This window comes from Aulostomus chinensis, chromosome 12 (assembly GCF_037954235.1).
Source record: "Aulostomus chinensis isolate RoL2024-O1b breed Wild chromosome 12, RoL_Achi_v1.0, whole genome shotgun sequence".
Lineage (NCBI taxonomy): Eukaryota > Metazoa > Chordata > Actinopteri > Syngnathiformes > Aulostomidae > Aulostomus > Aulostomus chinensis.
Genome location: NC_141331.1, coordinates 4491423 through 4519393, shown reverse-complemented (window position 1 = coordinate 4519393; position 27971 = coordinate 4491423). Strand labels below are relative to the sequence as shown.

The following is a 27971-nucleotide window of genomic DNA, read 5'->3' as shown; positions in this document are numbered from 1 at the left end:
AATAGGGCTCTTTGCCTCACACACCTGGAGCGTTTTGGCCTTCAGCGTGTCCTTTCTGTGTCCCCCCACCCCCCACCCCCGTGTTTTCAGGACAGAAGTCTCGAGGGACCCTACACCAGCGGTTAAGTAACCATGGTAACAGCAGGTTTGAGGGCATGCTGCAAGTTGGACTGAACTCAACAGAGCTTTCATCTTCTTTCTCCTTTTCCCCCTTTTATGCTTTGCCGCTTTTCAGAATCTTTTTTCCCCCTCCCTCAGATCCTTGGATTTTGATTTGTTCGATCAACGCCTCAGTCTTTTTTAAACGTCTCACTGGTTTGACTGGCAGATACGCTGTGACGCTGCACTTTGCCACAAATTGTTAGATATTTAAATCTGAATTAACGGATTGTAGCTGGGGTTTCTTTTTTCTTTTTCTTTTTTTTTAACCAAGATCAGGCTGCAAGATCACATGGGAAAACACTTGTCGGCCTTCAAATTACGTGCTGGTGTCCAGGGCGACGGTGGTTTGGACCAGTCAGGTTTACGAGTGACAACGGTGAGACAACATCGGCAGATATCGGTCATTTTCTAAAAACATCGTATCGGACTGGTCGCCCGTATCTGTACCAGCACAGTTCCGCCTCAGTCTCATCTTCTACCCTCGTCATCAATGATGATAAAAACACAAAGGTACATTTATAAAGGTTAGCAATGCTTAGTTAACGGTTTCGTTATCTTCTACTAATGGTGTTCATGTTAACTTAATGAGTGAAACATCAGTAAAGCTGAGGGGGGTAATTGAGGGATACATGTTCCCCACTCACAATAAAGGACGAAAAGAGCATTAAAAAATGGTAAAGTATTCTTACATAACGTTTATTTTAGTCTCTGACCTGTAACCCAGCGATATCACCATTATGAATGTACTCTCATTGTTTCTGTTCATGTTTAAAATTCACATTTTACATGTTCTTTTTCCAGGGATGACAACGTATCTCTCATGTAAACTTGTTATCATACATTCTGTCGGCCGAACCAGCTGTAAAATATCATCATAAAATCCAGAACTGTGCCTCCTGTCGCCACTGTTGACGTCATAATCACCAGAGGAGAAGAACTGACCGAGCACATCGCAGAATCTTTTTGAGCAATGAAGTCATGACGGGTTGTTTCATCGTGAGGGTAATTGCCTCTTGGAACTAAAATCCTCCATGTGTGACCGTCTGCATTCCAGCGGAGCGTCTGGTTAAAGAGCACTGACCCATAACCTGTCATGAGTTTAGCCTAGTTTAGTGGTTCTCATTCTGGTCAGTGTGCTGCCGTATCCTGCAGGTCCTGCCTGGTACCAGATTTGTGCCTGGAAAGCCGTGTGCTGCATTCTCTGAAAACCCTACAGATCCAGCATTACTAGGAAATGTGTCTCATTTAGCTGACTCGTGGCAGAAAATGGAATAGCTCACACTGTTGAAAGAACAGAGGTCTGGTGCCTCGTGTTTGATGCTGGAGGGAGCCGCAACTCATGCAGCAAAACTGTGAGTCGCATTATTTAAAAGCATTCACATAGGAGTTATGATTTTCAAGAAGAGAGAGCGCAAACACACAAACGGCGGGATTTCTGTTAAATCTGCTGCTTCTCTTAGAGAAATCAGACCATGTGAGTCTGACTAAGTGTCTCTGAATTTCTCACTGAATAATAAATCAGCGTGCACACGCATACACACACACGCACACGCACGCGCACACAGAGTGTTTAAAATCAGATCCAGAAAGAACAGATGTCCCCTTCTCTCCTTCCCCATCGTCTGCAAACTAAAGAGAGAATGTGTTTAAGACTCCTCGGCTTTCTAAGCTTATTGCTACTCTAATATTTGCCCAACATGGAACATGCAGTTATGGAAAATAAGCGGTCCAAGTAAAAAGCTCAGACTTCTGCTCTCAGTTTGTGAACATGTAATAATGGTCGGCTGCTCTTGAGCTTATTTCACGAACGCGGTTACCACCTGCCAGCAAATCGATGGTTCTCTCGGGGAGCGCCGACGCTACTCCCCAGAACATCCTCGCGGTTGTTAGTTGAACAGGGAGGCAAGCATGCAGGAAGAGCACTAATAAGAGAGGAGAGGAAGGAGAGGAAGACGAGGAGGAGGAAGAGTATTCACATACAGTATATGTACAGTTGTATATTGCATGTATATGTATATACATGCATGTGTGTATTTGTGTGTTTAAGGATGTGTATGTGGGTATATGTACATCTGTGTGTATGTATACAGCTATCATTGCCGCGCTGATACTTTTACCTCTCATGTGAAGGGATGAGGAGCTGGGATGGGAGCAAGACAGGCACCAAAAAAAAATAAAAAAATCAATCAGCACATTTCCATGATGGAAGGAAACACTGAGATACTGCGTTTGTCCCCCGTGACAACACGTTAGTCAGAATGAACATGCACTTTTCAAAGTTGGGCTGACATGCCTGGTTAATGTGGTTGGAATCCATTGACGTCACCTGTGTAGGCTTCTATCGGCCACTGACGCACCTGTTGTGCGGGTTCCACGGCGGCATCAAGAGGAACAAGATCATGAAAGTACAGCGAAAACGACATTCCTGGATGGATATAGAGATCAACTTTGTGCCATCTTGGCTTAAAAAGTTGGTTTTTAATAGTCCTTTAAGGGCCGTTTACACAAAAACTTTTGCATAAAGCGCTAAATTTCTGTTTGTCCTGTCGTTCACACAAAAAAGGGGGCGAAAAGAATGAATTTCCTAACAGACAAACTGTAACACCGTCTCAGCTTTAAGAGTTGTTGGTTTTTCTCTAGCAGTATTTTAATTTGAGTCCGCTGTTCAACAGGAACACTGCTATCTGCTTGTTTAGAGTGTGACGCAAAGAATGAACCCGAAGAACATCTGACGGCAGCCAGCTCTGCCATACCGACGCCCCGGATAAACCCCTGTCCCCATTTCTGTATTCCAGAATGACGACAGACGTCCAATTAAATGCTGTAACTGAGCCGCAGCTGTAACTCAACGGCATGTAAACCTACTGAGTAACCAAAACAAATGACTTCAAACGCCGCACTCCTTTAGATCCCCAGCAACACACACACCCACACACACACACACACACACACCATCCCTCCCTTCATTAGATAGATTCCTTGTTTCCCCTTCTCTGCTCAGATGTCCTGCCAGCTCCTGCGTACTCGTATAGCAGTGGTTACAACTTGGCAGCAATAAAATCCCAATTATCTGTGAGTTATGTAAGATTGGGGCGAGCAACTGCACTTAACACCCGTAATCTCTCCTCCTGTCAGTGTTCACTTGGTGCTGATGATACACAGAAGATAGATGCGGCGGCGTTTGATCAGATTCCCGGGCCAGATTTTCATCTCTTGGAGGTGTTTTTGTCATTGTCTTTCCCTCCGTTTCTCTTCCTGACACATCAGAGTCAGCACAAAGTAACAAAGCACAAGTACCGCCTTAGTACAAGCTATCTACTCCAATAAACGCTATGATTTTCAGGAATGCGGGCTAAAACCCACACTGATAAACTCAACTATTAGCCACCCCTTCTGCTGACTGCACAGAAACGTCCACATCAAATCAGAATCAGACACATTTGCAGCCAAAGAGAAATGCGATTATGTTCTCATTTCTTCTCTTCCTCAGGGGCAAGAACTCAATTCAGGGATGTGAAATTCAATTACATTAGACAGAGGAATCATCTAGAAGAAAGGGAACGAGGAGGTGAGATGGAGAAGGAGGCAGACAGAGCAACAGATGGACGGAGAAATAGAGAGGGAGGTGGGAACTGCAGGCCAGTCGGAATTTTCAGAGGTGACTCATTTGTGTTAGACTACAGTTGAGGAAAACCACTTCAAGGTCCCGAGGTGAGGGAAGGGATTTGAAATACTGTCAAACCGCGTGGTTCAACAGCAGTTCATATACTGGCTGTTAAGCAGAAGTGCCGGAGAGTTTCAAAGATGGAGCAGGGCGAGATGGTCGGACAAGAATAGAAAAGGGAGGGAAATTATGCACCATCAAAGCTGGAATAGTTCTTTTTTTTTTCTGAAAATACACCTGCCATTGCTGGAACTGTGCGGAGGGAGACAGCAACCGATTGCCAAGATTTCATTAGTGGACAATCTGGGCTGCAAGAAATCTCAGTTTCAGCCAAACTACAGTTGTCATTCAGTGCTATTTTTTGATCGCCAGCATGAGAAGAGAACAAGCGCAGCTTTTTAAAGTTTTGATGGATTGATTCACATCTCAGTATAAACCAGAAATACCACCAGGATGAGGTACTTGTACTACTGAAATCTGAATCCATCTGCCGTGCCCTCATGTGTTCCTCATACTGTCGTTACAATGTACTCAGATGTGTGTTTAATTTGACTAAATAGGTCAGGTTAGAGTGACACTGACCTACAGTGCGCCACCAAGTCTCGCCATGGAGAATAAAGGGGACAAAGACGGAATCTCGGGCGCTTCAGAGAACAGCGCTGTTACCATGTTGAACCGAAAACATCAATGGAAACAGAATCAGATCAGAGCAGAGGTGTTTCTGACCCGCCCAGAACTCCATCCACCTCCTTTTTTTTTTTGGTCAGCAACACTGGATGCAAATTAAAAAAAAACAAAGTGCGCATGTTGCTGCTTGCACCTTTACGTTAAATCAATGAGTTGCCCCGTCTGCTCGCACCATCACTGCTCGCCGTTGTTCCGCGTCATAAACCTCAGGTGAGTCGATCATGTCGTTTCTGTCTGGTCCCTGAAACGTTCCGCTGGTGTCAGAAGTAAAGTCACTGTGGCTAATGAGGACATGCACACTGTCCAAGGGGTTAGCTTAGCATTAGCTTCAGTGACGTAGCTAGAGTTACCCAGCCAAGAGTGAAGGAGGAGAAGGAGGAGGAGGAGGAGGAGGGAGACGGTGGAGAGGCAGGAGCAAAAGGACCAACGTAACCAAGAGCCCTCCAGAATGTCACATGAGGCTAAAGCTCTGTAAACAAACATGGAGGAGCCCGTGGCCACCGAGCCGAGTCATCCAGGTTGAACAAACTTAAATTTCATCTTTTAAACTTGCTATTTCTTAATTTTTTTTCCAGCTCTTCTGTCAGATGAGTGACAGCCAGTGCTACAAATGAGAAACAAACAAGACGTCAATCAGATCTGACAAATTCTAATTCAGTGAGGCTCAACTACACACACTCTTATTACCTGTACCACAGCAGCTGGCCATGTATTTAGGCCCTGCTCAGCCACAGTCCAACCGCATCAACACTTGACCTTGTTAAGATCAACACACTCAAGGACACACAGATGGCCGGCAGAACATTCGCTGTTCAACGTGGGAGCTGAACGAGCAAATGACGACTGTGTTGGTGGGAGACTAACACCTGCGTCACTTTGAACCGGGTGGAAGATAGAGCCCATTAAAGTGAAGATGGGAGAGTGTGTGTGTGCAAACCCATTATTAAATGCATTTGTGGGTTAGTAAATGTGTGTGTGTGTGTGTGTGTGTGTGTGTGTGTGTGTGTGTGTGTCCTAAATTACTGGTTGCTCTCCACTGGGGCAGCGATTTAACACAAAGGCCTTCAGGATGTTACTTCCTCATTAATTAGTGGCTCTACAAGTGTGTGCCACACTCGTTCTGACCACACACACACACACACACACACACACACACACACACACACACACACACACACACACACACACACACACACACAAGCAAATAGGCTGAAACTCCAGTAAACTCCCTTACAAACAATTTAGAAAATAAGACAAATAAAAAGATTTAAAAAAGGGCATATTGCACTTGAGTACATATAAATATCACACACACACACACACACACACACACACACACACACACACACACATCAGAGCGTGTGTTAATACTGATATATGCTGGAAGGGGTCTCATCCACACACACGTATGCTAACACAATCATGGCCTGCCTCTCAGCACACACATCCAACAAAGCTGCAGCCGTTTGCTCAGCTGCAAAATATTGTGTTTAATAATTCAGAACCTGCTGCTGAGCTCTGCACCGCGCCGCGCACTCTGACTGCCTTCGCCCTGCAAAAAAGCCTAATGGGACACTTCCTGATGCCCTCTCCTTTCCAGCCTCCCATTTTTCTGTGGTTATGACGCCCCCGCTGTCCCTGACTCCCTTATAATAGAGAAAACCGCCTCCGTCCTCAGTTGGCGACACCCTCCATCCATCTCCTTCATCCCGCTGTTGATTTATTGTTAATCGTCCTTCCTCACTCGCTCTTTTGCTCCTCTTGTACTTTCCTTCACATACTCATCTATCTTTAGAGCCTGTCCTCTGTCTTTCTTAATCTCCTCACTCTTCTTTTTTTCCCACATTAACATCCGATAGCCCTACAACAGATAAGCTCCCTCTATATCTTCCCCACCTCCCTCGCTTCCTCAGCTCCCTCTCGTCTCACAATAGCCCAGCAACATTGATTCGTGGCGGGGCATAATTCCACTTGATGGGCACGGCGAGGGCGGTGCCATCTGCGAGGGGCTCAACTCCGGGGGCCTCGCCGGCTTCGTGCGGAGAGTGAGTTGGCACGGCTGATTGGACTAATGCTCCCGACACACCTGCAGGTTTTAAAGAGTTTGCTGGAGGAAACATTTTAACAGGCGGAGAAACCTTCAGCGGAGTTCAAGGCTTTACTAGAAAATACGAGGAAGACGTTAAAGCGGTTCTACCTCAACATATGTAAGACTTTCAAACACAATAACTCGAAACCCAGTGCTTCACAAATGACTGACAAGCTATATGATGTTAAAAACTGAACGGCTCTAATGCACACAAAGGATAAAAATGTGTGCCAAATGCTATTGCATCAAAATGCTTGCAGTAAATAAGAATAAAAATGATGATAGCATATCTCAGACGTGTCCTGGGAAAATTGGAAAAAGACACGTGGTGTCATGATTAATCAGACCTTTAAAGATGTTCTCTCACAATTAGGCATTTCTCCACTGCAGCAGCTGCCTCAGTACTTCAACAATGAAGTTTTCTGAATCTTGGGTAGAAACATGTCGTCAAGGACTCCTGCGGCAAAGATGACTCAACCTCCCCGTCACAATTCGAACTGTCCTCCGAGCTTTATGAATAACACGTCACTGAGCTGCGGTGAGTTTGAGTCCAGTCTGCAAACACAGCATCACACATGCAGGAACAACCTCACTATCCACAGGAGAACAGCTCTATCTGCTGTCCTGCTCTGTTTGATGGCGTCCGCCACACGCTGATGAGGAGGAGCTGCAGCTCTCTTTCCCTCAGTCAGGGTGAACTCGGCGACTCCAAGACTCTGCACCCAATACAGTTTCATCTCACTTAAAGATGAATGAGGACTGAGTCATGAGCAGCCACTATTTCCATCTATTTTGATTCTGAGCTGTCACTTTCTATTAGCTTTCATCTCCTCGACTGGAAGGAGTGAACAAGCAACAGACGAAAGTGATGTGTTGCTGGGATATGTGTGGGATGAAACTTGGGCCCTTTTTGTGGGGTTGTTGTTCAGCATGACATGTGAACAACAACAACAACAACAACAACAACAAGAGACCTTTGTTCATTTGCTAGACATCTCAGATACACACTAATATGTCTAAGTGCCCAGACGGGCTGGACGTCACTGCTTGACCTGATGTAAATATGATATAAAAGCTCAGAAAAATAAGCACATAAGTTGATAAATCTGATTTTGTGGGTTCTTGTGAATGCGTGACATCAACTGGTGTCATCCGGGGGGAAAGAACGTCCCGGTGGACCATAATTCCAGCTGAATTCCGCCTGCAGACGTGTGCATTCAACCCATGAAATCCTTAGTTTATTACTTTATGCCTAAAATCATGGGTTGTGTCATCAGACCACACAACTTCATTATTACAAAACAGAACGTAGTTGCGTATCTAGTACAGCTGCAGTTATCAATTATTTCATAAATCATGTATTCAAGCAATTATTCCATCAAGTAACTGCATAACTGGATAATAAATAGGTTTCCCTGATAGTCCTGCCTCACAGAAAATTCCACATCAGTGCTTGATATTCGGTCAGATCTAAACCCCTGAGAGCATTTAAGTGCTAAAGAACACGCCGTTTCCTTACATGACTTTCCTAGCCCCCCATTCTGAAGTTCAAATGACTGGTTAATGAACTCTTATCTGCTGCTGTGGAGGCTAGTCACGCCAGCTCCACCTGCTCACCGCAGTCGCATCAGCTCCATCACCAGTTGCTGCTTACACCACCTGATGTTGAGAGTTCTTTGGTATTTTATTTCTGCAGGCTATGTATGTGTGGTTATTTTCCTCGAGCGACGCTTGGCAAAACGAACTCAGTCGCGCCAGTCGTTTCTAGCCACTCCGGCTGGGGAGAATCACAGCTGTAATGAGTAAAAACTCATGCTGCCTCCAGGTGGCGCTATGACTAATCTGCCCCGTAATTTAACTGCATCTTCCCTGGCATGTATGCCACCCCCCTCCCAGGTTTGGTGAAAATCAGCCTCATAGATTTTGTATAATCCTGCTGACAGAGGATTTTAAACAATAAATCATGGTAGATATGGCGTGGCACAACCCCCCCCCCCCCCCCCCCACACACACACACACCCCCCAGGCTCAATTGTGAAACATGGCTTCACTCTTGATGTAAAGACTACATGGACCACGTGTCCATTCAGCAGGAGCAGAGATGCCTCATAAGAAGCAGGATCATGTGGGGAGGACGTTCCTGCAGAGGTAGACAGAAAAGGTTACAGAGCTTCTGCCTACAGTAACTGCTTTGGCAGCATTTGACATTCATATCAGTTACACACACACACACACACACACACACACACACACACACACACACACACACACACACGTGTCTTAGGGAAGTGTGACATCTTTGCTGCAGGCTTTTCATTCACCAAGACATTCTGAGTCACTGTTATAAAAGATGTTTTACAATTAGAGAAAAAACAGCTCTGATTCACCGACAAGATCATGAAACAGAGCCACTCAATGCCAAAATCTCTCACTCCCGGCTGTCTGACAATATGTGTCTGAAAATTGAGTGTAAGTTAGTCCCCTGTCTCAAGTGTGAGTGTTGATGTTGTCCTGACACGGTCTGGACTGACGCTCGGGGGATTCAGAGAGAGCAAAACACTTGAAAACTCTCAAAAAAATCAGAGATTCAGGTGGAAACTGAGCTGTTGTTGCTGTTGTACATAAAGAGTGATTATTTCAGCTGCTGCGTGAACAATGTGGAGGTGCAGTAAACGTGCATGTTCATGTCCATCCAGAGTCCATCGTTTTGACTGACACTGTACGGGCCCTTTCACACTTCCCTCATTGGTCTGGACTTTGACTTTACCAAAGCAACAGCAGTTAAACTTCTCACTCTGGATCACGCTGAACCCCGGTTCTCATTCACAACAGTTCCTTTCAGAGGGTTCAGACTTTTGGAGGACTTATAGGATGTTCAGGTGATTCACAGCTCACCAGGAAGAGAGGAAAAAGAAGGCGGGCGCCTGGTCGCGAGGGCTCACAGTATTCCTGACAGCTAGCCGCCACCGTGCTAAACCGAATAATGCCAAGAGAGGCATGATGCAGCAGATGTAGACGATGACATCAGAATCCATGTGTGGTTTTGTGTGTGTGTGTGTGTGTGTGTGTGTGTGTGTGTGTGTGTGTGTGACGTCTTCCTGACATAACCAACAAGTGGCAAAGCTTTAGCTGAGCACAAAGGAGGGTTTGTTTGTTTTGTAAAAGCACGAGTGGGCGGCGGATTACTGCAGCACCCGCAGGGGGACGGAACAGATAAGGAGATAAAAACAGGAGATCTCAAGATGACAAGCCAGAAAGTTGGAGACAGTGTTGTAACTTCTGTAAACTCTTCACTGATGCTCCAGTCCAACTGACCGCATGAAATTAAAAAAAAGGGCAGGTATTTATTATTTATCTCCATTTACCCCCAAATTCCAGCTGGAACTTTAATAAAAACCCACACAGGAACCACAGAGACAAACGTGGACTGACTGGGTTCCAGACACTTAGAGTGCTAAAAGATTAGCCTGATTATTTAGCTTATCTGTCTCAGGGGTCTACTTATACACACACACACACACACAATTTTCTATGCAGGATATTTAGGACTAACTGCCCATGTACATATATGAAACCCCTCAAAAAGTCAAAAAATGTGACTCCTAAAAAAACCACAGCAGCAGCATCCCAGAGTTCCAACGATGAATGTTTTTAAATATGTCGCACCACTCGGCCCCTCCTAGCACCTATCTGGTGATGTGGTGAGACCGAGAACACAGCCAGGCGACGTCATTTCAGACGATACGTCCGCTAAAACACTCTGTTATTGAATGACTGGGATGCACACAAACTGCAAGGTAGGTGAAGGTCAGACTCATTCCGCTGAAGGTCACCGTGTTGCCTTTTACCTACAGCATGAAACAGCAGACAGAAGACGTCAAATTATAATTCAGCCTGCTTGTCAGACCTTCAGGTGCCTGCTCATGTACTGAATCCTAGACAAGATTACAAACTCACTGAAGTATATGAACAGAAACGGGAGATAAACCCAAAATAAGCCGAGGCACCGCAGTGGAGTAGCGCCGGTTGAGGAGACGAGCTATTTCTGCTCTGTTTCATGTTCTCTGCCCTTGGAGCTCCAACACTTGGAAGTTCTTCCCCTAAACCTGCTGTCACTCGTTCCTCCCTTGGTCGTCTACTTGACCCCAGCGATGACCTCTCCCTCGCCACCTCTCTGCTCACACCCTCTCTGTTTACATGCAGTTATTAGCGCTTAAAAAGATGTTTTTAGGTACACAGGGGGAGATGCTGATGTAGGCTTCAGCGATTACACCTTCAAAATGATGAAGACACATACAAATGAGATTTCTCGTTCTTTTTTTCATTTCCTCACCCCATTATCCCTTTCTCCATTTATCTGTTCCATCAGCCCGACAGTATCGGCTTCAATAAAAAATTCATGCGTTAAAGGGTAAAATAAGGCTTTCCCAGTTCTCTTCCCCCCCCCCCCGGGCCACACCGGCCAGCATCAGTTGTTGTCAGCTAGCAGATTGCAGTGGAAGCCCAGGCCTCTTGCTATCGAGTCCATTCAAGCATCAGTTTACCATTGATCATGGTGGAGCAGGCTGCTGGGCGCTCTGGGAGTTTCGCTGCCTTCTCGTTTGCAACCAAAGCCAATGCGGCTGTGTTGCTGGCTGCTGTTTGGAGAGTGATTGGCTGCTGACTAGGATGGAGCGACTGCTGGGGAGGCGGTGAGAGGCGGCGTCCAGAAACAAACAATCAAGTTCAGGTTTGAGGCCACTGAGCTTGAAAGAAGGACCTTCGCATTAAAGGTACTATTTGTAATTTCTCTAATCCTGGCAAAGGCTGTGACAGGGATGTGAGCAACTCAGCTTTTTGCCGCCTGTCACAGCGCCCTTGACCTTTGACCGCTGACATTCTTTTCCAGATCATCCTTGAGTCCCATTGGACGTTTGTGCTGAATTTTGAGAAATTCTCTCCAGGTGTTTCCCACTTAGATACCATGTTTATTTATCATCAAGTTAATCGACAGTGACTTTGACCTTTGAACAACCACAGCAAATGCCTTCGGTCCACCGCAGAGGCATAAAATACAGACCTCTAGTGTATTTGATATATGAATTAACTACACAAAAGCAGAAAACCAACAAGGTCCGCGCTTATGGATACTGCTAGGAAGATCATACCAGAGTGACATGTGAGCAGCGATGAAAGGAGACAGAATCGTGCCAACAAAAAACAGCAACGAGACTGGGAATTCCACGTCAGAGCAGGAACGGTAACAGATTAAGGCTCTCGAAACAATCGGAGCAATAAAACTTTGCTGCTTTATTTTACGAATCCCTGTGCTTGAGGTGACTTACTAGGAAACCACTTTCTTGTTTCATACCAAGGGCGTCGGACGCCATCGCTGAAATTTAAGGCACTAGCTTGTTGGATACGCAGCACCATTAAAGCACAAGTCCTCTTATTTCACACATTTGTCATACAGTGTCGTCTGTGTTTCTGTGGGAGTGTGAGAATGTAACCCTGCTTATGTCATCGGGGTTATTTCCATGGAAGCTGGAAATGTTGGTGTCCAGCGGTTTGGTTCTCAATCACCATCCGAGCAATAAATTGCCATTAACCTCCAGCTTGATTTCAACGAGGGTCCAACATTGGCAATTTTACATTGAACTAATATCTAATAACTTCAATTATAGCTTGCTAATTTATCAGCAAACACCTTCAAAACCGATAATCATCATATCACAAACCAGCTAGGTTACAAACGGAAGTCCCTCGGCAGTGACTTCACATCTCGACTGCAACCCAGTCAGCTTGTGCGGTACATTGCAATTAACGGAGCTGCGATAAATATTTCATGAAATTCGCAAGACAGTTCTGCTCAAGTACAGATCACGTGCACGACGGTGTCGGAGCGACGACACGAGCTCCAGGCAAGGCTGAGAATGTCAGAGAGCTGGAAACTGTCCAAAACACATCACACAACCACCAGACACCTCCTCAAATCCTTTATACTAAAAAAAGGACTGATTTACCATTAAAAACCCTTCATTTAACATTTTAATATCTGGAGCAGCAGTAGGTAGAAGATTATAACCACAGACAAGTGCTCGATTTCAATTGTGCTTCAGTAGGAATGAATATACGTGCAGGTCTGAGACGAGCTGTGAAATGTTACACCTCAACACATCCACGCCACGTGATTAACAAGACAAACCCCAACACGCATCCCCAGTCGCTCATGTCCTCCTCTGACGTTCCATCTGATCACACTGCACCACCTCTCTTCTGAGGAGTAAAAATAGTAGAGCGCCGCTGACTGATAAAAGATGGTGTGAGGCTGCCTAGAGAGGCCGTCCTATAATTATGCTGCAGATGGAGAGTTTTTGACAGCCAAGCAAATACACAGATAAAACATTCCCGAGCCTCTGATAAAACTGCCTACCAAGAGCTCGCTGACACATCAACAACAAGGTCAAATGTGAGGGAAAGAAGTAAATAAAAAAAATTAAAAAAAACCTAGTCACAATGACTTCCTCCAGAAAAACCTACGGCTCTGGTTTTTAGCCTTGATTTACTTTCATATTTGAGCAGGACAAAGCTCCGGTCCCACCGGCTAAGAAACCCTGCAGAGGCCTGAGTTTTATCTGCAGTAGGAAATGGTTTCATCTGCATTCATTCCCAGGACAAGTGACTCTGCAGCAAAATCCCAGCAAACATGGTTCCGCGTAGCCAGCTTTAGCAACTCTTTGTCATCTTTGCGACAATTTTAACCAGTGTGATGACATCACTCAGTCAAAAAGAAAAGAAACAAAAGTAAAATGTTACCCTCCGTGCGGTCTAGTTTTTTTTTGTTTCCCCCTTTTTAAGTCCATAAAAAAACAGCAACTGGGTTAGAACAGAAAAACCAGGCCAAAAAAACAAGTATGAGATGATGGCTGAGTATCAGTGCATCAGCGGTGAGTGGCGGTCAGTGCAGGGTTCCAGCTCAGATGTCTCAGGTCCAGGTCAGGTAAGGTCCCCTCGACTAGAACCCTGCACCTCTGACAAAATCTCATGATTAAAAGTCCTCAAAAATACTACAAAGTTGAAGTGAAGTCGGGACACAGACGAAGGAAACCCTTAACAGTACCAGCATAGCTATTCTATCTGTTTCAAGCACAGTTTGTTTTTCAACCTCCTGTTCGCAGTAAAGTCGCACTCAATGACGGTATGCGTATGAAGGTGCAACGTGCGAGTCAGACATCAAGAAGGTGAAGACAGGAGCTGATCAGATATAAAACCAAGCTTGTTTGATGAGGGAAGGAGGGAGGCCGTTAACCGCATCAAAACCAGAAGGCAGCACCCTTGTAAATGCTGAGCACCATCGTAAAGACAGTTAATGCAGCGTGAAGCCGAAACAGAAAACCATTCGGCAGAAGTACACAGCTGAGCGGTAATGGTGACCCACGTGGCAGCACCTTGACTAAAAGGAGAAAGAATGCCTGAATGCCAGTGCAAACTGACAGCCTCAGAACACCCAAACGTGCCAGGGCAGTGAGTGGACTTATTGATTTGATCCATTCATTCTTTCATTCCTGCATTTTTTTTTTCCGGCTGCCAGGTCTTTTGTGCTGCATTTCTTCTGGGTCTCTTCGTAGTATTTCAGCTGGATACATTAAGCACGTTCCTGCTTTTAAAAGCAGTGTTGTGTACCACATATATATATAGTATATGTTACTCTGTGTGTCTGTCTGGGTATCCAGAAGGTATTTATTTTAACTACAAGATGTCACCGTTGAAGCTGTGCAGCAAACCATGCACGACCACATGGCGCCCGCTGAATATCAACAGTTCTGTGCTTTGAAGGCCACACAGACACGTCCATATGACAGATATTTACATAAATAATTATTGGGTATGTTATCCACACCAGTACACATCCTGCTGTCAGGGGAAGTCTAACGCATTTACTGGAGGAGAGATGTAACTTATTTCAATTGAGGCTTATCCTGCCTTATTTTGAAAATATTACATTTGACGTGTAAAAGAAGGCGGCCCGGTGGAGCAGTGGTCACCACTGTCGCCTCACAGCGAGAAGGTTGTGGGTGGAGCCCCGGCTGCAGCACGGGGTCTTCCTGGGTGAGTCTGCATGTTCTCCCTGTTCCTGCTGGGTTCTCTCTGGTACTCCAGCTTCCTCCACAGTCCAAAGACATCAAGAGGGGACCAGGTTAATCCAGACTCTAAATTGACCGTAGGCGTGGCTGGAAGAGCCAATGGTTGTCTGTCTCTATGTGTTGGCCCTGTGATGGACTGGTGACCCGTCCAGAGTTGCCCAAAAGCTGCTGGGATAGGCTCCACCCCCACCCTTAACAGGAGAAGTGGAAGAAAATGGATGAATGGATGGATGTTTAAAAGAAATCAAGACCCTGTGAGAGGGGGGCGTCTCCATCCCCATTAAATACGAGTGAAGCATCAGGCGAAATGTGTCTGTCACCTTTTGGTGTTCTAATGTCTACGTAACACGACCAAAACTCTCACATCAGCACTGTTTGTACATTCCTGCTCCTTTACTAAACATCATGGTGTCATGTTGAGCTGTATGGAGTTCTCACTGAACTGATCCAAATTGGTCTCCCGACTAATTTGGCATGGATCTTTTGCCGGTAACTCCTGATGTAGCGCATCCGTGCTTATTTGCCGGTCCTCTCTGGTGCACACATGGATGTGGAGAAATGACCAGGACCTCATGGAGGAGGAGGAGGAAAAACTGCTGTTCAATCTGAAGAGGGGAGCATTACGGCAGTGATTTATAGCCTGACTTTATCCTCAGCCTTATAAAGATTTCATGAGTAGACCTGCAGGACAAACACACACACACACACACACACACACACAGTGCTATGCAGACAAATTCATGTACACACCAATGGTAACACCCACAGGATTCTTCAGTCGCTAATGTTTAAGATTAGGCAGCAACTTCTATCTCAAATCTAAAAAGACCTTGAGTCTGTAGCAAGTCATCTACAGAACAAGAGTACTTGACTAATGAGCTCCTTCCTTGTTTGGAATACTTCTGATTGTACTGCTTCCATTCCTGCATTGTCATCAAGAGGACCGGGAGATGAAGTCAGGGGGCGGGCTGGTTAAGTTACCAGTTTATTCGGAAACCCAGGACATGCACAGGACCGTGAGACACACTCCGGTTCATGTGCTCACGATCTCGTGAAAACCTTTGAGTTAATTCAGTAACACTGCAGTCGAAGCAGTATGAAGAACATTGATGGGTTTCTGTACTTATATATATTTTCTTGGATCTATTTTTCAAACTGAACACTTTTGGAACAAACGATGGTCAGCAGAGCATTTCAGCGGAAGCAAGTCGCAAATACCTGCATTCGTACACAAGTCGAGGTGATAATAAAAGCCAAATAAACCCATTCACAATGCAAACAAAGCACACTTGGCAGCTGTTTCTGTCCTGCTTTTTGGTAGAGTAGAGGGGCTGGAAAGAAACTCCCACCTCCTCAAAACCTGTAGGAGCCTGAATCAATCCAGGTTTCCGACTAACCTTCTCACCTGCATCTATTACGCCGACAAGTGGGAGGATATATGTTTGTACGTGCGTGGGTGGGCCATGGGGGACTATCAGCCGGATCTGATGGGCTGGTCTGGGTGCATCTTTTAGTCCCGGTCTGTCCCTGGTTTCATCCCTGTAATTGATCTTTTAGGCGGAGGAGGAGAGTTGTGACTGAAGCATCTGGCGCGCGAAGCCAAGAAGGCATAAACACCGGCGCGCTGGGAGAGTGTGAACAGCCGAGGATGTGTTTATTGTGACAGCGTGGTTCCTCCAGAGAAATCCATGCAGTGGTGACAGCCGCGCTGCAGCGCCACGCAAATGCCTCAAACTCACATTCAAGACGCACAGTTGTCGCATGACGTTGTATCAAGACGCCACAGCTCTGTCGGGCCCAGATGAAACAAGCAGAGTCCTTCTCATGGCTGAATCTCAATCAATAAATGAGTGAGGAGTCTCACAGTAAATCAGAACATTGGTACTCACAAAAAACATCGTTTACATGTCTGAGGAGTGGTTGTCGTATTCACACATTCATTCATTCCTACAAAAGAGCAAGAGAACTTTAAAAACATGTCGTCGGGGTAATTAAACCCCAAAACAAACCTGCAGTGATCGTACGCCGGTGGACGCAAGCAACAGGTCCAAGACCCCCTTTACCACGTGGTCTCACCCCTTTTCTGCTGAAGCCGTGTGTGATTTGACCGCAGTCTGAGCACCATCTGACTCTGATCTGCCCAGAGTGCAGGAAGGGAACCGAAACATCAAAAATTATGGGATGTCTAGAACGGGCAATCAGATATGGAATAGAAGAGATAAAAAAAAAGGTGTTCAAGTCCTACCCCAAGTCCTGTAAACAAAAAATACCAAGACAGGCACAGGGCCAGCTGGAACTTCGACTGAACCAGATTTTTGCCAGATACGAGGAGGAAGGGTTTACATTTCCAATCAGAGCAGATTCTGTTGGTTCTGCAGGTTGGTAGCAAATGTGGTTTTCTATCTGGCCAACTTGAATTTGTGCACCGACGGAACAGGAACATTTGAGCAGGACAGACTAATAGCTGCGAAATGACCTGAAACTCAAAACCTGCGCAACATCACATGACATTTTTGTGTATCTTAAAAAAAAAAGTGAATACAGATACATATTACAGGTCAGTCAGCCAAAACCTGGACTTCGCTGTCTGTGATATTCTCATTCCTCAATATCAAGGACATAATTGTTTCGGTATCTTTTGCAGATGTATCAGAGTGGCTAAAGAAATAACGAATCGATGCCTGAGCTGTTGTGACTGATGAGGATTTTTTTTTTTAAGTGTCTCTTGAACAAGAAATATCATTCTTGAAGAGTTTGAACCAACGAATTACAAAAGCACCAACTGCAGCATATTTTAGGAAGTCAGAAACTGCAACAAATACATACATAAATATCCCAACAAAGAAGTCTTGACTCCGACTCCTGTCCCCATTCTGTCAACAATAAGATCCTGTGCTGCGATGCTCCCGCTGCTGAAGCCAGTAAATCCCCACACAGGCCGATAGTTGTTCATTGTGTGACTCATAGTAAATGGTAGATGTCAGCTACAGTTTCAGCACATGCCATCCAATCAGAGGCTGAAAAGACGACACTATCCTCTCCTCCGCACAGCCAGATAGGTGGCATACCAGCCGCCAGCCAGTCTGTGGCCCCTTTCTGCTGCACTGCTGGACATTGTGTGTTTGGGTGAAGACCCTCGCAGAATCACAGCCATCCGAGAACATTGACACTGAACAATGTCGTGGCGGGCCCCATTAGCTGAGAGCGGTATTTGTAGGTTTCGTCCGGTGTAAATCTAACTCGAACAGAATGTGTACAATTTATGATTTAAACACGCGGATTCTGAGCCAGTTATCCGCTGCAATCACAGAGTTCATCTGAAAACAGTAATCCAGTTTGAGAGGACATCTTTTAACATAATAACGGGTTTGGCTTTATGCAGCTGTCAGATTAGAGGAAGCTCTTGACATTTAACAAGCGTCTCGCAAGCAGCAATTGAGGGAAATCACAATGATCCGACAAATGACTCTATGCAGATACCGCACCGGGAATTAAACTCAGCTTAAAGTCAAACTGAGCCACTTCTGCTGGTAGGGTCCTCTAAATAGAAGCACCTTAGCGGAATAGAGGCGGGAGGGGTCTGGCATGTCACTGCTAGAGTTGATTGTTTCTGATTAAAAAGACCCTGCAATGTCGAAGTACAAGTACTCATCCCTGGGAGGGGGGTTCACTTTGTACTTGTTCTGTTAGTCAAAGGGTGTTCTGGGCTCTAGAACACCTATATTGTTCTTTCGAGGTAACAAAGGTACCACTGAGGAAACATTCTTCATAAATATACCTCATAAATGTGTGCATGCAAAGCTGTTCCTGTCTCGCACCTCCATCTGTGACTGTGTAACAAAACGTTTTAAGACAAAACATCTTAAAATAGTCTTCATGTGTTTGCAATGAATTCTATCACGTGTTACTTTCGTATCTTACTCTGTTTTCTGAATAAAATTGAGCATAATTAAGTTTTAGGGAATCAATTCAATTACTCATGCAGTGTGTATCTATGAATCGCTTCTTTTTTCCCACAACGAGCTGACAGGACAAATGTTGAGGATTTCAGGATGGGAAGCAGTCCCTGCACAACTAAAGCAGATAAAATGCATTAATGACATCATCACCAGTGATTTGAGGTATTTTAGCTGACAGCATTCGTCATGGCGGGGGAACTGCCTGCTGCAGAGCAGCTCGGGACAAAATCTCCACATCAGGAATTGCACAAAGACAAAATACAACATTCTGGACATGCAAAAAGCTCATGAAACTCAAAAAAAGATTGGAGACAAATGAGAAGAAGCTCATTATTTTCATTTCTTATATTCTGTGACGATAAAGTTGAGCACTTCCTCCCTGTTGGCAAGTTGGTATTTACCAGCAAAAATAGACCACACTAGGAGGGAAAACAAATGAATAAATGATTGTGTTTTCAACTCTGACACAGACAGCAAGCGGTGTGTAAGAGAGAAGGAAGGAAATTGCATATGGAGAGAGAGGAAGTTAAGAGGGGAGGAGGTTTGGGCAAAGAAGAGAGAAGAGGGGAGAGTGGGCGGGACTGAGGTCTTGTGGGAGGTATAGCTCACAGAGGTAGAACTGGAGCGAGAGTTCTGCAGCGACTGCACCCGCATGATGAATGATGATGAATGGCCCGCAGAAATCAGCAGCACACAACCATCTCTGTTGTGAACTCTGCACCTTCCGTTACTCAGCGTTCGGTTCTGCCGTGGCTACGTTCCACTGTCACATCTAGAACATCTAATGATTACATCAGCAGCCCTTCAGGACCTCATCACAATGTTGGAAGACGAGACGAAAACAATTATCACCGTCTGATCTGCATCCAAGCCCTGATCCAACACCCTCTCCTGAGCCCAGACCGGTCCTGGACCCTCTGGGAGGGAGTCTGTCCTCCCTGGAGCAACGTTTCATTTCACTCATTTTACTGGAGTGATAAATCAGCCCTGACCAGTGTGAGCAAGGGACTCAACCTCAGTGGAGCTGCAGCAGGTCGGCGCCTCGTGTAAATGTCACACGCACACAGACTCACAAGGGGAAAACAATGGCAGCCACACGCTGTCACAGCCACTACTCAATTATCCAAGCGTTCTGAGAATAACACACGGTAACATGCTGCTCTCATAACTGGTTCAGGAAGAGCGGGACGGATGGATGGAGGTGACCCAACACTGACCTGGCCTCTATCCCATCTGACCATGGGTCTTTACAGACGCTGCGCCTCGGCTCCTCCTGTCTACAGCACACACAAATATCCATAGAGTGATGGTTTATTTATAACTGCTTTATGTATCTGGGTTGAATCTCATTAATTAAAGCTTTACTGTGGAAAGAGAACGATATACCGAGAGAAAAAAAAAACCCTTGCGAGTGTGTGTGTGTGTGTGTGTGTGTGTTAGTCAAATGAGCACTTTTGAAGATTGAGGACCAAAGCAGATGTCAGCGGCCTCATTTACATGCTCTGTCGTCTCCAGCAGTAAACTTTATTTTTTCAAACATTTATCTTTCGGCTGGACTGGCAGCAGGCCGCCATCTGAACGCAGCCTTCTTCCTGGAGCTGGTTTGTGTCAATCCAGCTCACGTCAGTCGTGATCAATTTGGTGCTCCATTTCTTCTACTCCAGCATGTGTTTGCTGCTCCCTCTGCTCACATCTCTGCAGCCCGGCTCCTCCTCTGCTTGCTGCTCTGACGTCTTGAAGTCATTTGTGGTGTCATGGATGCTTGCTCTGTTCTGCATGGGCTCTTATCTGCTGCTGCGCTCCCAGAGGTCCCACAACCAAACTCCCAATTATACCTCTCTGCAATTACGATCAAGTCTTGTCAGAAAGTGATACTGACTAATTGAATAGGCCAAAAACAAAAAAAAAGAAGCCGGAATTGGTTTTTATATTACAAGCCAATTTTTACTATGTACAGGGACAAATAATGAGCAGTGTTACCAGCCGGTCTGGACTGAAACTTTCCCTGTCTGTCCTCTGACTCTCCCTGCAATTTAAGTGTATAAATGTATGATGTGTCAATGCCGTGATGGTGTGAGGAATTACTTTTCCATTGATAGCGTTCAAGATGAACAGGTATGACCTCTTCTAAGTTACGAATACAGTGGACGAGGTGCTTGTTTTGCAGCGACTGCTGTTCAAAACCACATTCTCAAAAAAAGAGTGTTCCCAACTTCTACCACGGGGGTCCTGGCACTTGTTTTACAGCTGTGCTGACAGCTGGAATCTCTTGCTTCATTTAAGTTTGATTAGAAACATGATTCACGTAAGTCATCACAAACTCTTTAAAGAAAGCTTATACAAAAGATTCATGATGAGACAGAACAGGTGCAGCCAAAGCTGTAAACTGAGTCCGACTGAAATCGTACTTTGCGTGTTCAGACGAACAAACTAGGAGACTGTGGCTGGGGATCCGTTTATCTAGGGTGTATACACGTTGTTCTGGCCCACATTAGCCAAGGAGTTCCGCAGGTCCTGCAGCAGTCAAGGTAAACCCACTGAGTGGTTCTGCTGCAACGGTGTCCAACGGGCCCAAATTTATGACCTTAAGAAAGTACGTGCTCTTCAAGCGAGATTCTGTCCTGTAGCCCCAAACAAGCCCCTACTGCTCCACTGCTTCTCTCCATCTACCCGGACGCAAAACCCACAATCACATTATAATCACACCGACGACATGAGAGAATTTGATATTTTCATGTACTTCCATGTTCTTAACTCCCCAACTAGTTTCCCTCTATCTCTCTCTGATGCAGTTACCGCACTTTCCTGGTAAATTTTCCTCTCCTGCCTCCTATGCTTCTATCACCTTTCCCCCCCTTTGATCTCCCCCCCCCCCCCCCACCCCCGAGTCTTGTATTGCCTCCAGGTACAAACTATCCATCTCCTCAACTGGCTGAATGCTTGTTGGCATCTGATTGATAGCGCGGAAGCCTATTAACACAGTATTTAGCTCCTTAAAAGCCTGTAAGGCCTTGTGAAATTCATCCTTTCTGTTGTGCTGTCTCAACTCCAAATGGATCAGCTGTGTCCGGGGTTGCTTAGCAAGCACAACACCGATGCATCACAAAAGCACAATGCAGAAATCCAATCTATTCAGTGTATTCTCACTCGAACACACACACACACACACACACACATACTGCACCGGGATTTTCTAATAAGGCAGACAAAACACATGGGGAAATTTGCAATTCTTAACATAGTTTAGTGCCGCTAGATCGCTCAAAACAATACACACTGAAGATAATAAAACGTATCTCTTTTACTCTGCTGCATTTATTGGATCTTGCCCTCCATTTAGGAGGGTAATAAAAAAATTGTGGTTGAACACCTTTCCTTTCTGTTGTTTGCATTTAGGGACTAAACTGTGGACTAAAATCATGTCTTGTCATCAGCTGCTGCCATAATTTGGAAATGTTCAACTCCCAATGTCACACAGCCCCGCTTCAATCTACAAGGTCTTCCTCAGTCCTTGTCCTGCACCTGCATATATTTTTGGATGTGCACACATTTGTTCTTCCTCTAATGTTCACATGGGCAAGATTCGGCCCGAGTTCAGCGTGTAGATTTAGAACCTGAATGACACGTTTTTAACCAACCCGCGCTCGCTTCTCCACACTGGCTGATTATTTTGTCGCAAGCGTCAGCTCAAAGGACACCTTCTCTAGAAAGGTTGTGAGCAACCGGTCATGAAACGGCTAGGCACAATTGAAGCAGAGTACAAAAGGAGTTGAACCCAGCCCTTCTAAATGTGAAAATACTGCTAAAGGTCACTCTTCCAGTTAGGAAATAAAATGTTGGCAGAAAGATTCATATAAAGGGGGACTTTGGCTTCTACTCTCCTTTATTAAGAGATGCCCCCCCAAGTAGAACGTTAAAAACAACTTCCAAAACACTCCTCTAGTCACCGGACAGCTTGAGAAAATCAGCTGCACAGACTCGGTCTGCATATGCAAACACACGGGGCAAAGAGGGAGGCGTATGATGAGGGAACGTGAGGTAAGAACACAGAGAAGGTGAGGAAACATGCTGACGAGATGTAAACGATGGTGAAAGAGGGAGGGAGAAAGTAGGCCACAGGCAGGAGGGAACGTCACACCGGTGTTCTTGAGAGTTGAGCCATCACAAGCACCGACTCCCAGACGCCACCTGCCAAGACTCATCCTGCCTTATCCCTCTGCGCCATCGCACCTTTCAGCGCTTCACACCATATTTGGCAGTCCCTTGTTCTCCTCTTTCCTTCTTCTTCATCATGCTGTGTTCACGGGTTAATTTTCTTACCGAGGCAGCGGCGGTGACGGCCTTGGGGGTGGGATGGGGGGGGTTCTGTCAACACCTCCCTGCAGCTGCTGGCTCCCACAGTTTCACCAGTCTACATGTTTGTAGGTCATCATGCTTGTGTGTTGAACAACACACACACACACACACGCACACACACACACACACACACTCTCCATTTCCTTGTATTGGCTTCACTTGAAGAGAACAGGAAGAAGAAATCCATAGCAGGAACGCCGCTGACAATAGCGATCCATATCGGTGCAGAGAGGAGGACGAAGATGTTCAACGGAAACATTTGACTTTCTCAGTAATGCATTTCAAATGGAAGTAACGTGTCCCTTTCTGAGTGTTATATGATTTAGTTTTCCACTGTTTTTGAAACAGGATCAAGTCGGGGGGGGGGTCAGGTTGGAGTGCTGGTTGAATTAAACAAAGACTTTGCAGCTGAAGACGTGTGTTCGATTCCCATTTGAGTTCCGTTTACCGCCCTGCATTTCACAAATAACCCAATTACCTCACCTCAAGAGTTCATTTTTGTTCAGAGTTTTCAAAGGCAGGCACATCCATCAAACTCCAAGCTGGGTGTTCAAAAAACAGTCGAGTCCAAACCTGAGAACTGAGAACTGCTCCGATTCACTCTAATGGAACCTCACCACATGAAATGTTTCAGACACACGCGCTTCCTCTGACGGAGCCAACAGGAAATTACGAAGTCACATCCATGCACACAAATGAACAGGATATAATTTCTAAGTTATCAACGGTGACGCAGTTCCTCCTTTCTTAACTTAGTCACGTGAGGCTCCCTGAACGCATCACAGAGGATGAAATCTCTCTAATTAATGAACGCAGGCACGTGTAGCTTCAGTGTGACTCCGTGACGGTGGTGATGTTCTTCCAAACATGTGTCAGCTCCTTAATAATCGTTTTGCTTAGGCAGGATGACAAAGCAACATCTGCGTTTCCCTCGCCGGCGTTCAGCTCGTGCTCGTCTGCGTTATAAAGCTTCGTTCTTTCACAACAGCAGAGCCATCCCAGCGTACGTGTTCACAAAAGGCCATAAACACTTAAGTTCCACAATAGAGGCGTTGAGATTCAGTTACCAAGTCCAGTAAAAGCATGTTTATCACGGAGTAAAGGAAAACATCAAAGCAGTGAAAGCATCACAGCAGAGACGGCCGACAAAGAATCAATGTTTTTTTTGTTGGAAACCTGCTGTAAAGCTGAATATTAGGATCGCGTCTTCACTCTGCGAACCTCTGAAGTGAGTTAAAGTGTTCTGTCTCTAACTTGCAACGACTCCTGTGAGAGGACATATCACGTACTCCACAGCTGTAGTCCAGAGCTCTGAAAACTATGAGAATGAAGGGAAAAGCTATTCTTTTTTCAAAGGTAAAGCTAGCAGAGGATAAAGTAAAGGAGAGGTGCCGAGGGAATTTCAAAATAAAACTTCATCTCACCTGACGAGTCTCAATATGGATCAATATTCTGATTTTGCATCATTTACTTTGTAGTCTTGGTATATCGTTTTATAACAGTGCAGACCAATTAGGTTTGGTTAGGTTTAGCCACCATAATCTCTTGGTTAAGGTGAAAAAAAAAACGTGAACAAGGTTTTACTGATGGGATTTGAACAGGACTCAAACACACGTCTCCCACCACAGGTGCAAGGGTTGCAGTCCCAGTGTTTGTGGGTGCCACGCACCAGCTGCCTGAGGTTGACTCTTTAACAACAGCCACTGCTCATAAGACGCGGCTGAACCAGGGGATTTGTCCTCCCACCACATAAAATGATCCAGGTTGACTTACACAAGCACTGCTTCCACCTGAAGAAGTCACCTCACCTGTGTGAGGTCACCATGGGCAAGACGCCTAAAAGTATAAGAATGTCCAGGATGGAAGTTTAAACAGACCAGGCGTGAGTCACCCACCCATTTCAGAGGGGGGCCCTCCATGTGGATGTGAGATCATCGTTCACACGCGAGGAGCGTAGTGCTCGACAACATGTCCTTAACACGTCGTCTCCTTCGTGACACGCTTGACAAATCCACTAATGAAACAACAGCGTGTCTCTGTGCTGAGTTTTTCTGGGTAAAATGCATCAAAGCGTAGAGAGGAAAAATGAAGTTGTTCCACTTCTCAGTTTTGAGATCCAAGCGTGACTCATTTTTGCGGACAGCTGACCCTCAGCAACACGGGGTTAACGTCACATGGTGCTTGTCAAAAAAACCAGACTGTCTTTCTCTGACCCCGGCCAGGTGTTTTTTTTTTTCTCTGTCAGACCCCCATGACATTATCCACCATGGATTTGTTACAGGGGCCACAAGGAAGCACGCTTACAGGAAATGTGTCCATGTGTCACGTCACAAGCGAAGGGAGTGAAACATGTGATTTTGTTGGTTTAAGGGGAAATATGTGTGTTTAGCTGATAACAAGCTCATTTCAAATTAGTGACATTTCACACATTTCACTATGAGGCTGGGATTCAGTTCTTCTTCCTTTTGTATCTAATTAACAAAGACGTCTGTTCAAAACACGACACACGCATGTGATGCACACGCAGAACATGTGCCCTCCATACACTGTTGAAAGTGGAGAAACCTATCTCAGTGTTCGATCATCAGGGTCTCAACATATGCTGTTTTATTCGGTCCATACACATTTGGTGGTGGCATTTTACAATTAGCGTTACAGAATAGCATTTCCCCCCGTCTTTCCGTTTTCTTTTAACAGGCTTTCAGTTGAATGCCTCAAACACTGCAAGGCCTGTTCTAACTAGCTTAAAGTGATACTTCGCCGAAAAATTGGATTCTGCCAAAAGTTTTCTGCAACTTGTTATCTTTGGAGAGTGTGTTTGTCTCAAAAGCGGCGGTTGCTAACAGGTGGCCAAACGTGACGACAGAGGTTGTTGAGAAAATGTGATCATCATCACACCGAAGACAGAGGAAGTGTGAGGCTCGTGGCTGCAGGGGCGTGTCACGCGTCAGCGGCTCATAGCACGTTAGCTTTGTATTTGTAACGATAGTTTGGGTAATTTTAATCACATCATGGAGACTATCTCGCTGAACAAAACGTGTAAGCCTCAGCCAGAGCATGAGTTCAAAATCCTGGTTATGTATGGCGATGCCTCCAGAAATACATATCAAAGTATATCCTGTGTTAACCAACAGTCCGAAAAGTGAGCTCCAACCCCACGTTGTCAGGAGGAAGCACACAGCTCCTTACATCACGTCTGCACCACGACAGACGTTTCAATGACAACGTTTCCTCTTCGTCAACGGGGACGTGACAGATAAAGAGAACTGTGAAGCATTGCAAGCGCGTCACATTTGACAGCATGCGTGTTAAAAACTTACTGAATGCCGCCACAGCGAGAATGAGCGTGACCACGATGGAGATCCAGGAGACCCAGAGCGCCTTCTTCCTGTAGTTCTGAGCCTCGTGAGGCTTCAGGCGCATGCTGCTCTCTAGAAGACCTAACATAAAACACAGAAGCTCTTTTACAAGGACAATTCCTGTTTTTCTTGCATTCATCAACATGCATTTTATGCCACAGATTGATAACTTCCCATAAAGAGTTGTGTGGTTTATAGATCCCCAGTGAGGAACTTCAGTAATCATAGCAGCTTGCAATGGTAAATAAAAAAGGTAAAAACAGTAAAAAAAAAAAAAAAATGTATGCAGACAATAAATGTATATAAAAATGGGTATATAATACAAAAGGAATGGAAATAAGTGGAGTTAACAGGTAACCCTGTGATTCGTGTGGTTAAAGTTTGCGACTGATGGCAGCAGGAGTGTCTGAGACATCCTGTTTTACACTTGGGTGGGATAACAAGGTGGTTAAGTCGGCTGCCCATCTGCCACAGACCATCTGAGAGGGGAGTAGAGGGGCTGTCAATCAAAAAAAACTCAACTTTTATTACTCATTTGCTTTCATAGAACCCCTGCTGTGACAAAAGTGAGGGATAAAGACAGAGATCAGAACACACATGGGTGGTCAAGCTAGCCCTTTTAATGCCTTGTTGAAGTCATATCAGGCACCTTTAAATTTGAGTGCACCCATATTCTGATCTTTACGGGAGACTTCAACAGCCCACAGAGCAACATGGTCAGATTTTATGTTAAAATGACCCCAAAACGCCAAAGAATAACAACAACAACAAAAAAAACAGCAAAACCTTTTAGCCACAATATGATAACCACACATCCGGCCGCTTTCAACCTCGGTACTTCCCCAGATCTCCAGGAAGAAATCTGACAAGTGTGAAGTCAACTGGATGACTGGTTGTTAGAAAAGGGAACAAATCTCACACACACACACACACACACACACACACACACACACACACACACACACACACACACACACACTTCCTTCCTTGAGACATGAAGCTACCGTACGGTTGTGAGACGTCCTGAGCTTAAATTTCTTCTTCCCATTAAATTCAGCCTTTTGCATGAGCCACTGACTGATCAGCGCTAACGACAGCGCATCATTTTGCTGTTGACGAGGAAGCATTCGCCGTGTTGAACCAGCGCTTCCGCAGCCTGTCTCATCTCACAGGTACGCTGTCTTTTCTGAGGTACGTAGAGACAGAAGAGCCAAAGCTGCTGCCGATGATGCTTCTGAAGCTGGTTGTTCATTGTTTCATCGTCATACCAGCTCTAATGAGAGCAGCTCCACAAGCCTGGCACTCCTATCCAGGAAATGATTGCTGCTTTGGAACATTAACGGGCAGATGTCCCTCTTCCCTGCAGCCCTCCTATTGGTTCTTCATCTCTCATGAGAACAGTGGGCCATTTAAACTGGAGATCACCAGGGAAGATTACGGCTCATGTATGTAGTACAGAGCATGCAGAAGGGAAGTCTCCTCAAGTCTCTCTGCTGACCTTCTCAGAGTTGCCAACTCTGAGAGGAGCCGCACTGGACACCAATATCAAACGACAAAGTGGAGCACAAAGTA

The 27971-nt window shown here is 45.4% G+C and overlaps 1 protein-coding gene across 3 annotated transcripts in view; it reads right to left on the bottom strand.

Annotated features, from left to right (window-relative positions):
• tmem163a (transmembrane protein 163a) overlaps nucleotides 1–27971 on the bottom strand; it is a 55582-nt gene that overhangs the window by 15858 nt on the left and 11753 nt on the right. For all 3 annotated transcript variants that reach the window (XM_086219729.1, XM_086219727.1, XM_086219728.1), the window contains one exon: nucleotides 26361–26480. In XM_086219729.1, coding sequence (XP_086075855.1) covers nucleotides 26361–26480 — 120 coding nt within the window. The remainder of the gene's footprint in view (nucleotides 1–26360; nucleotides 26481–27971) is intronic.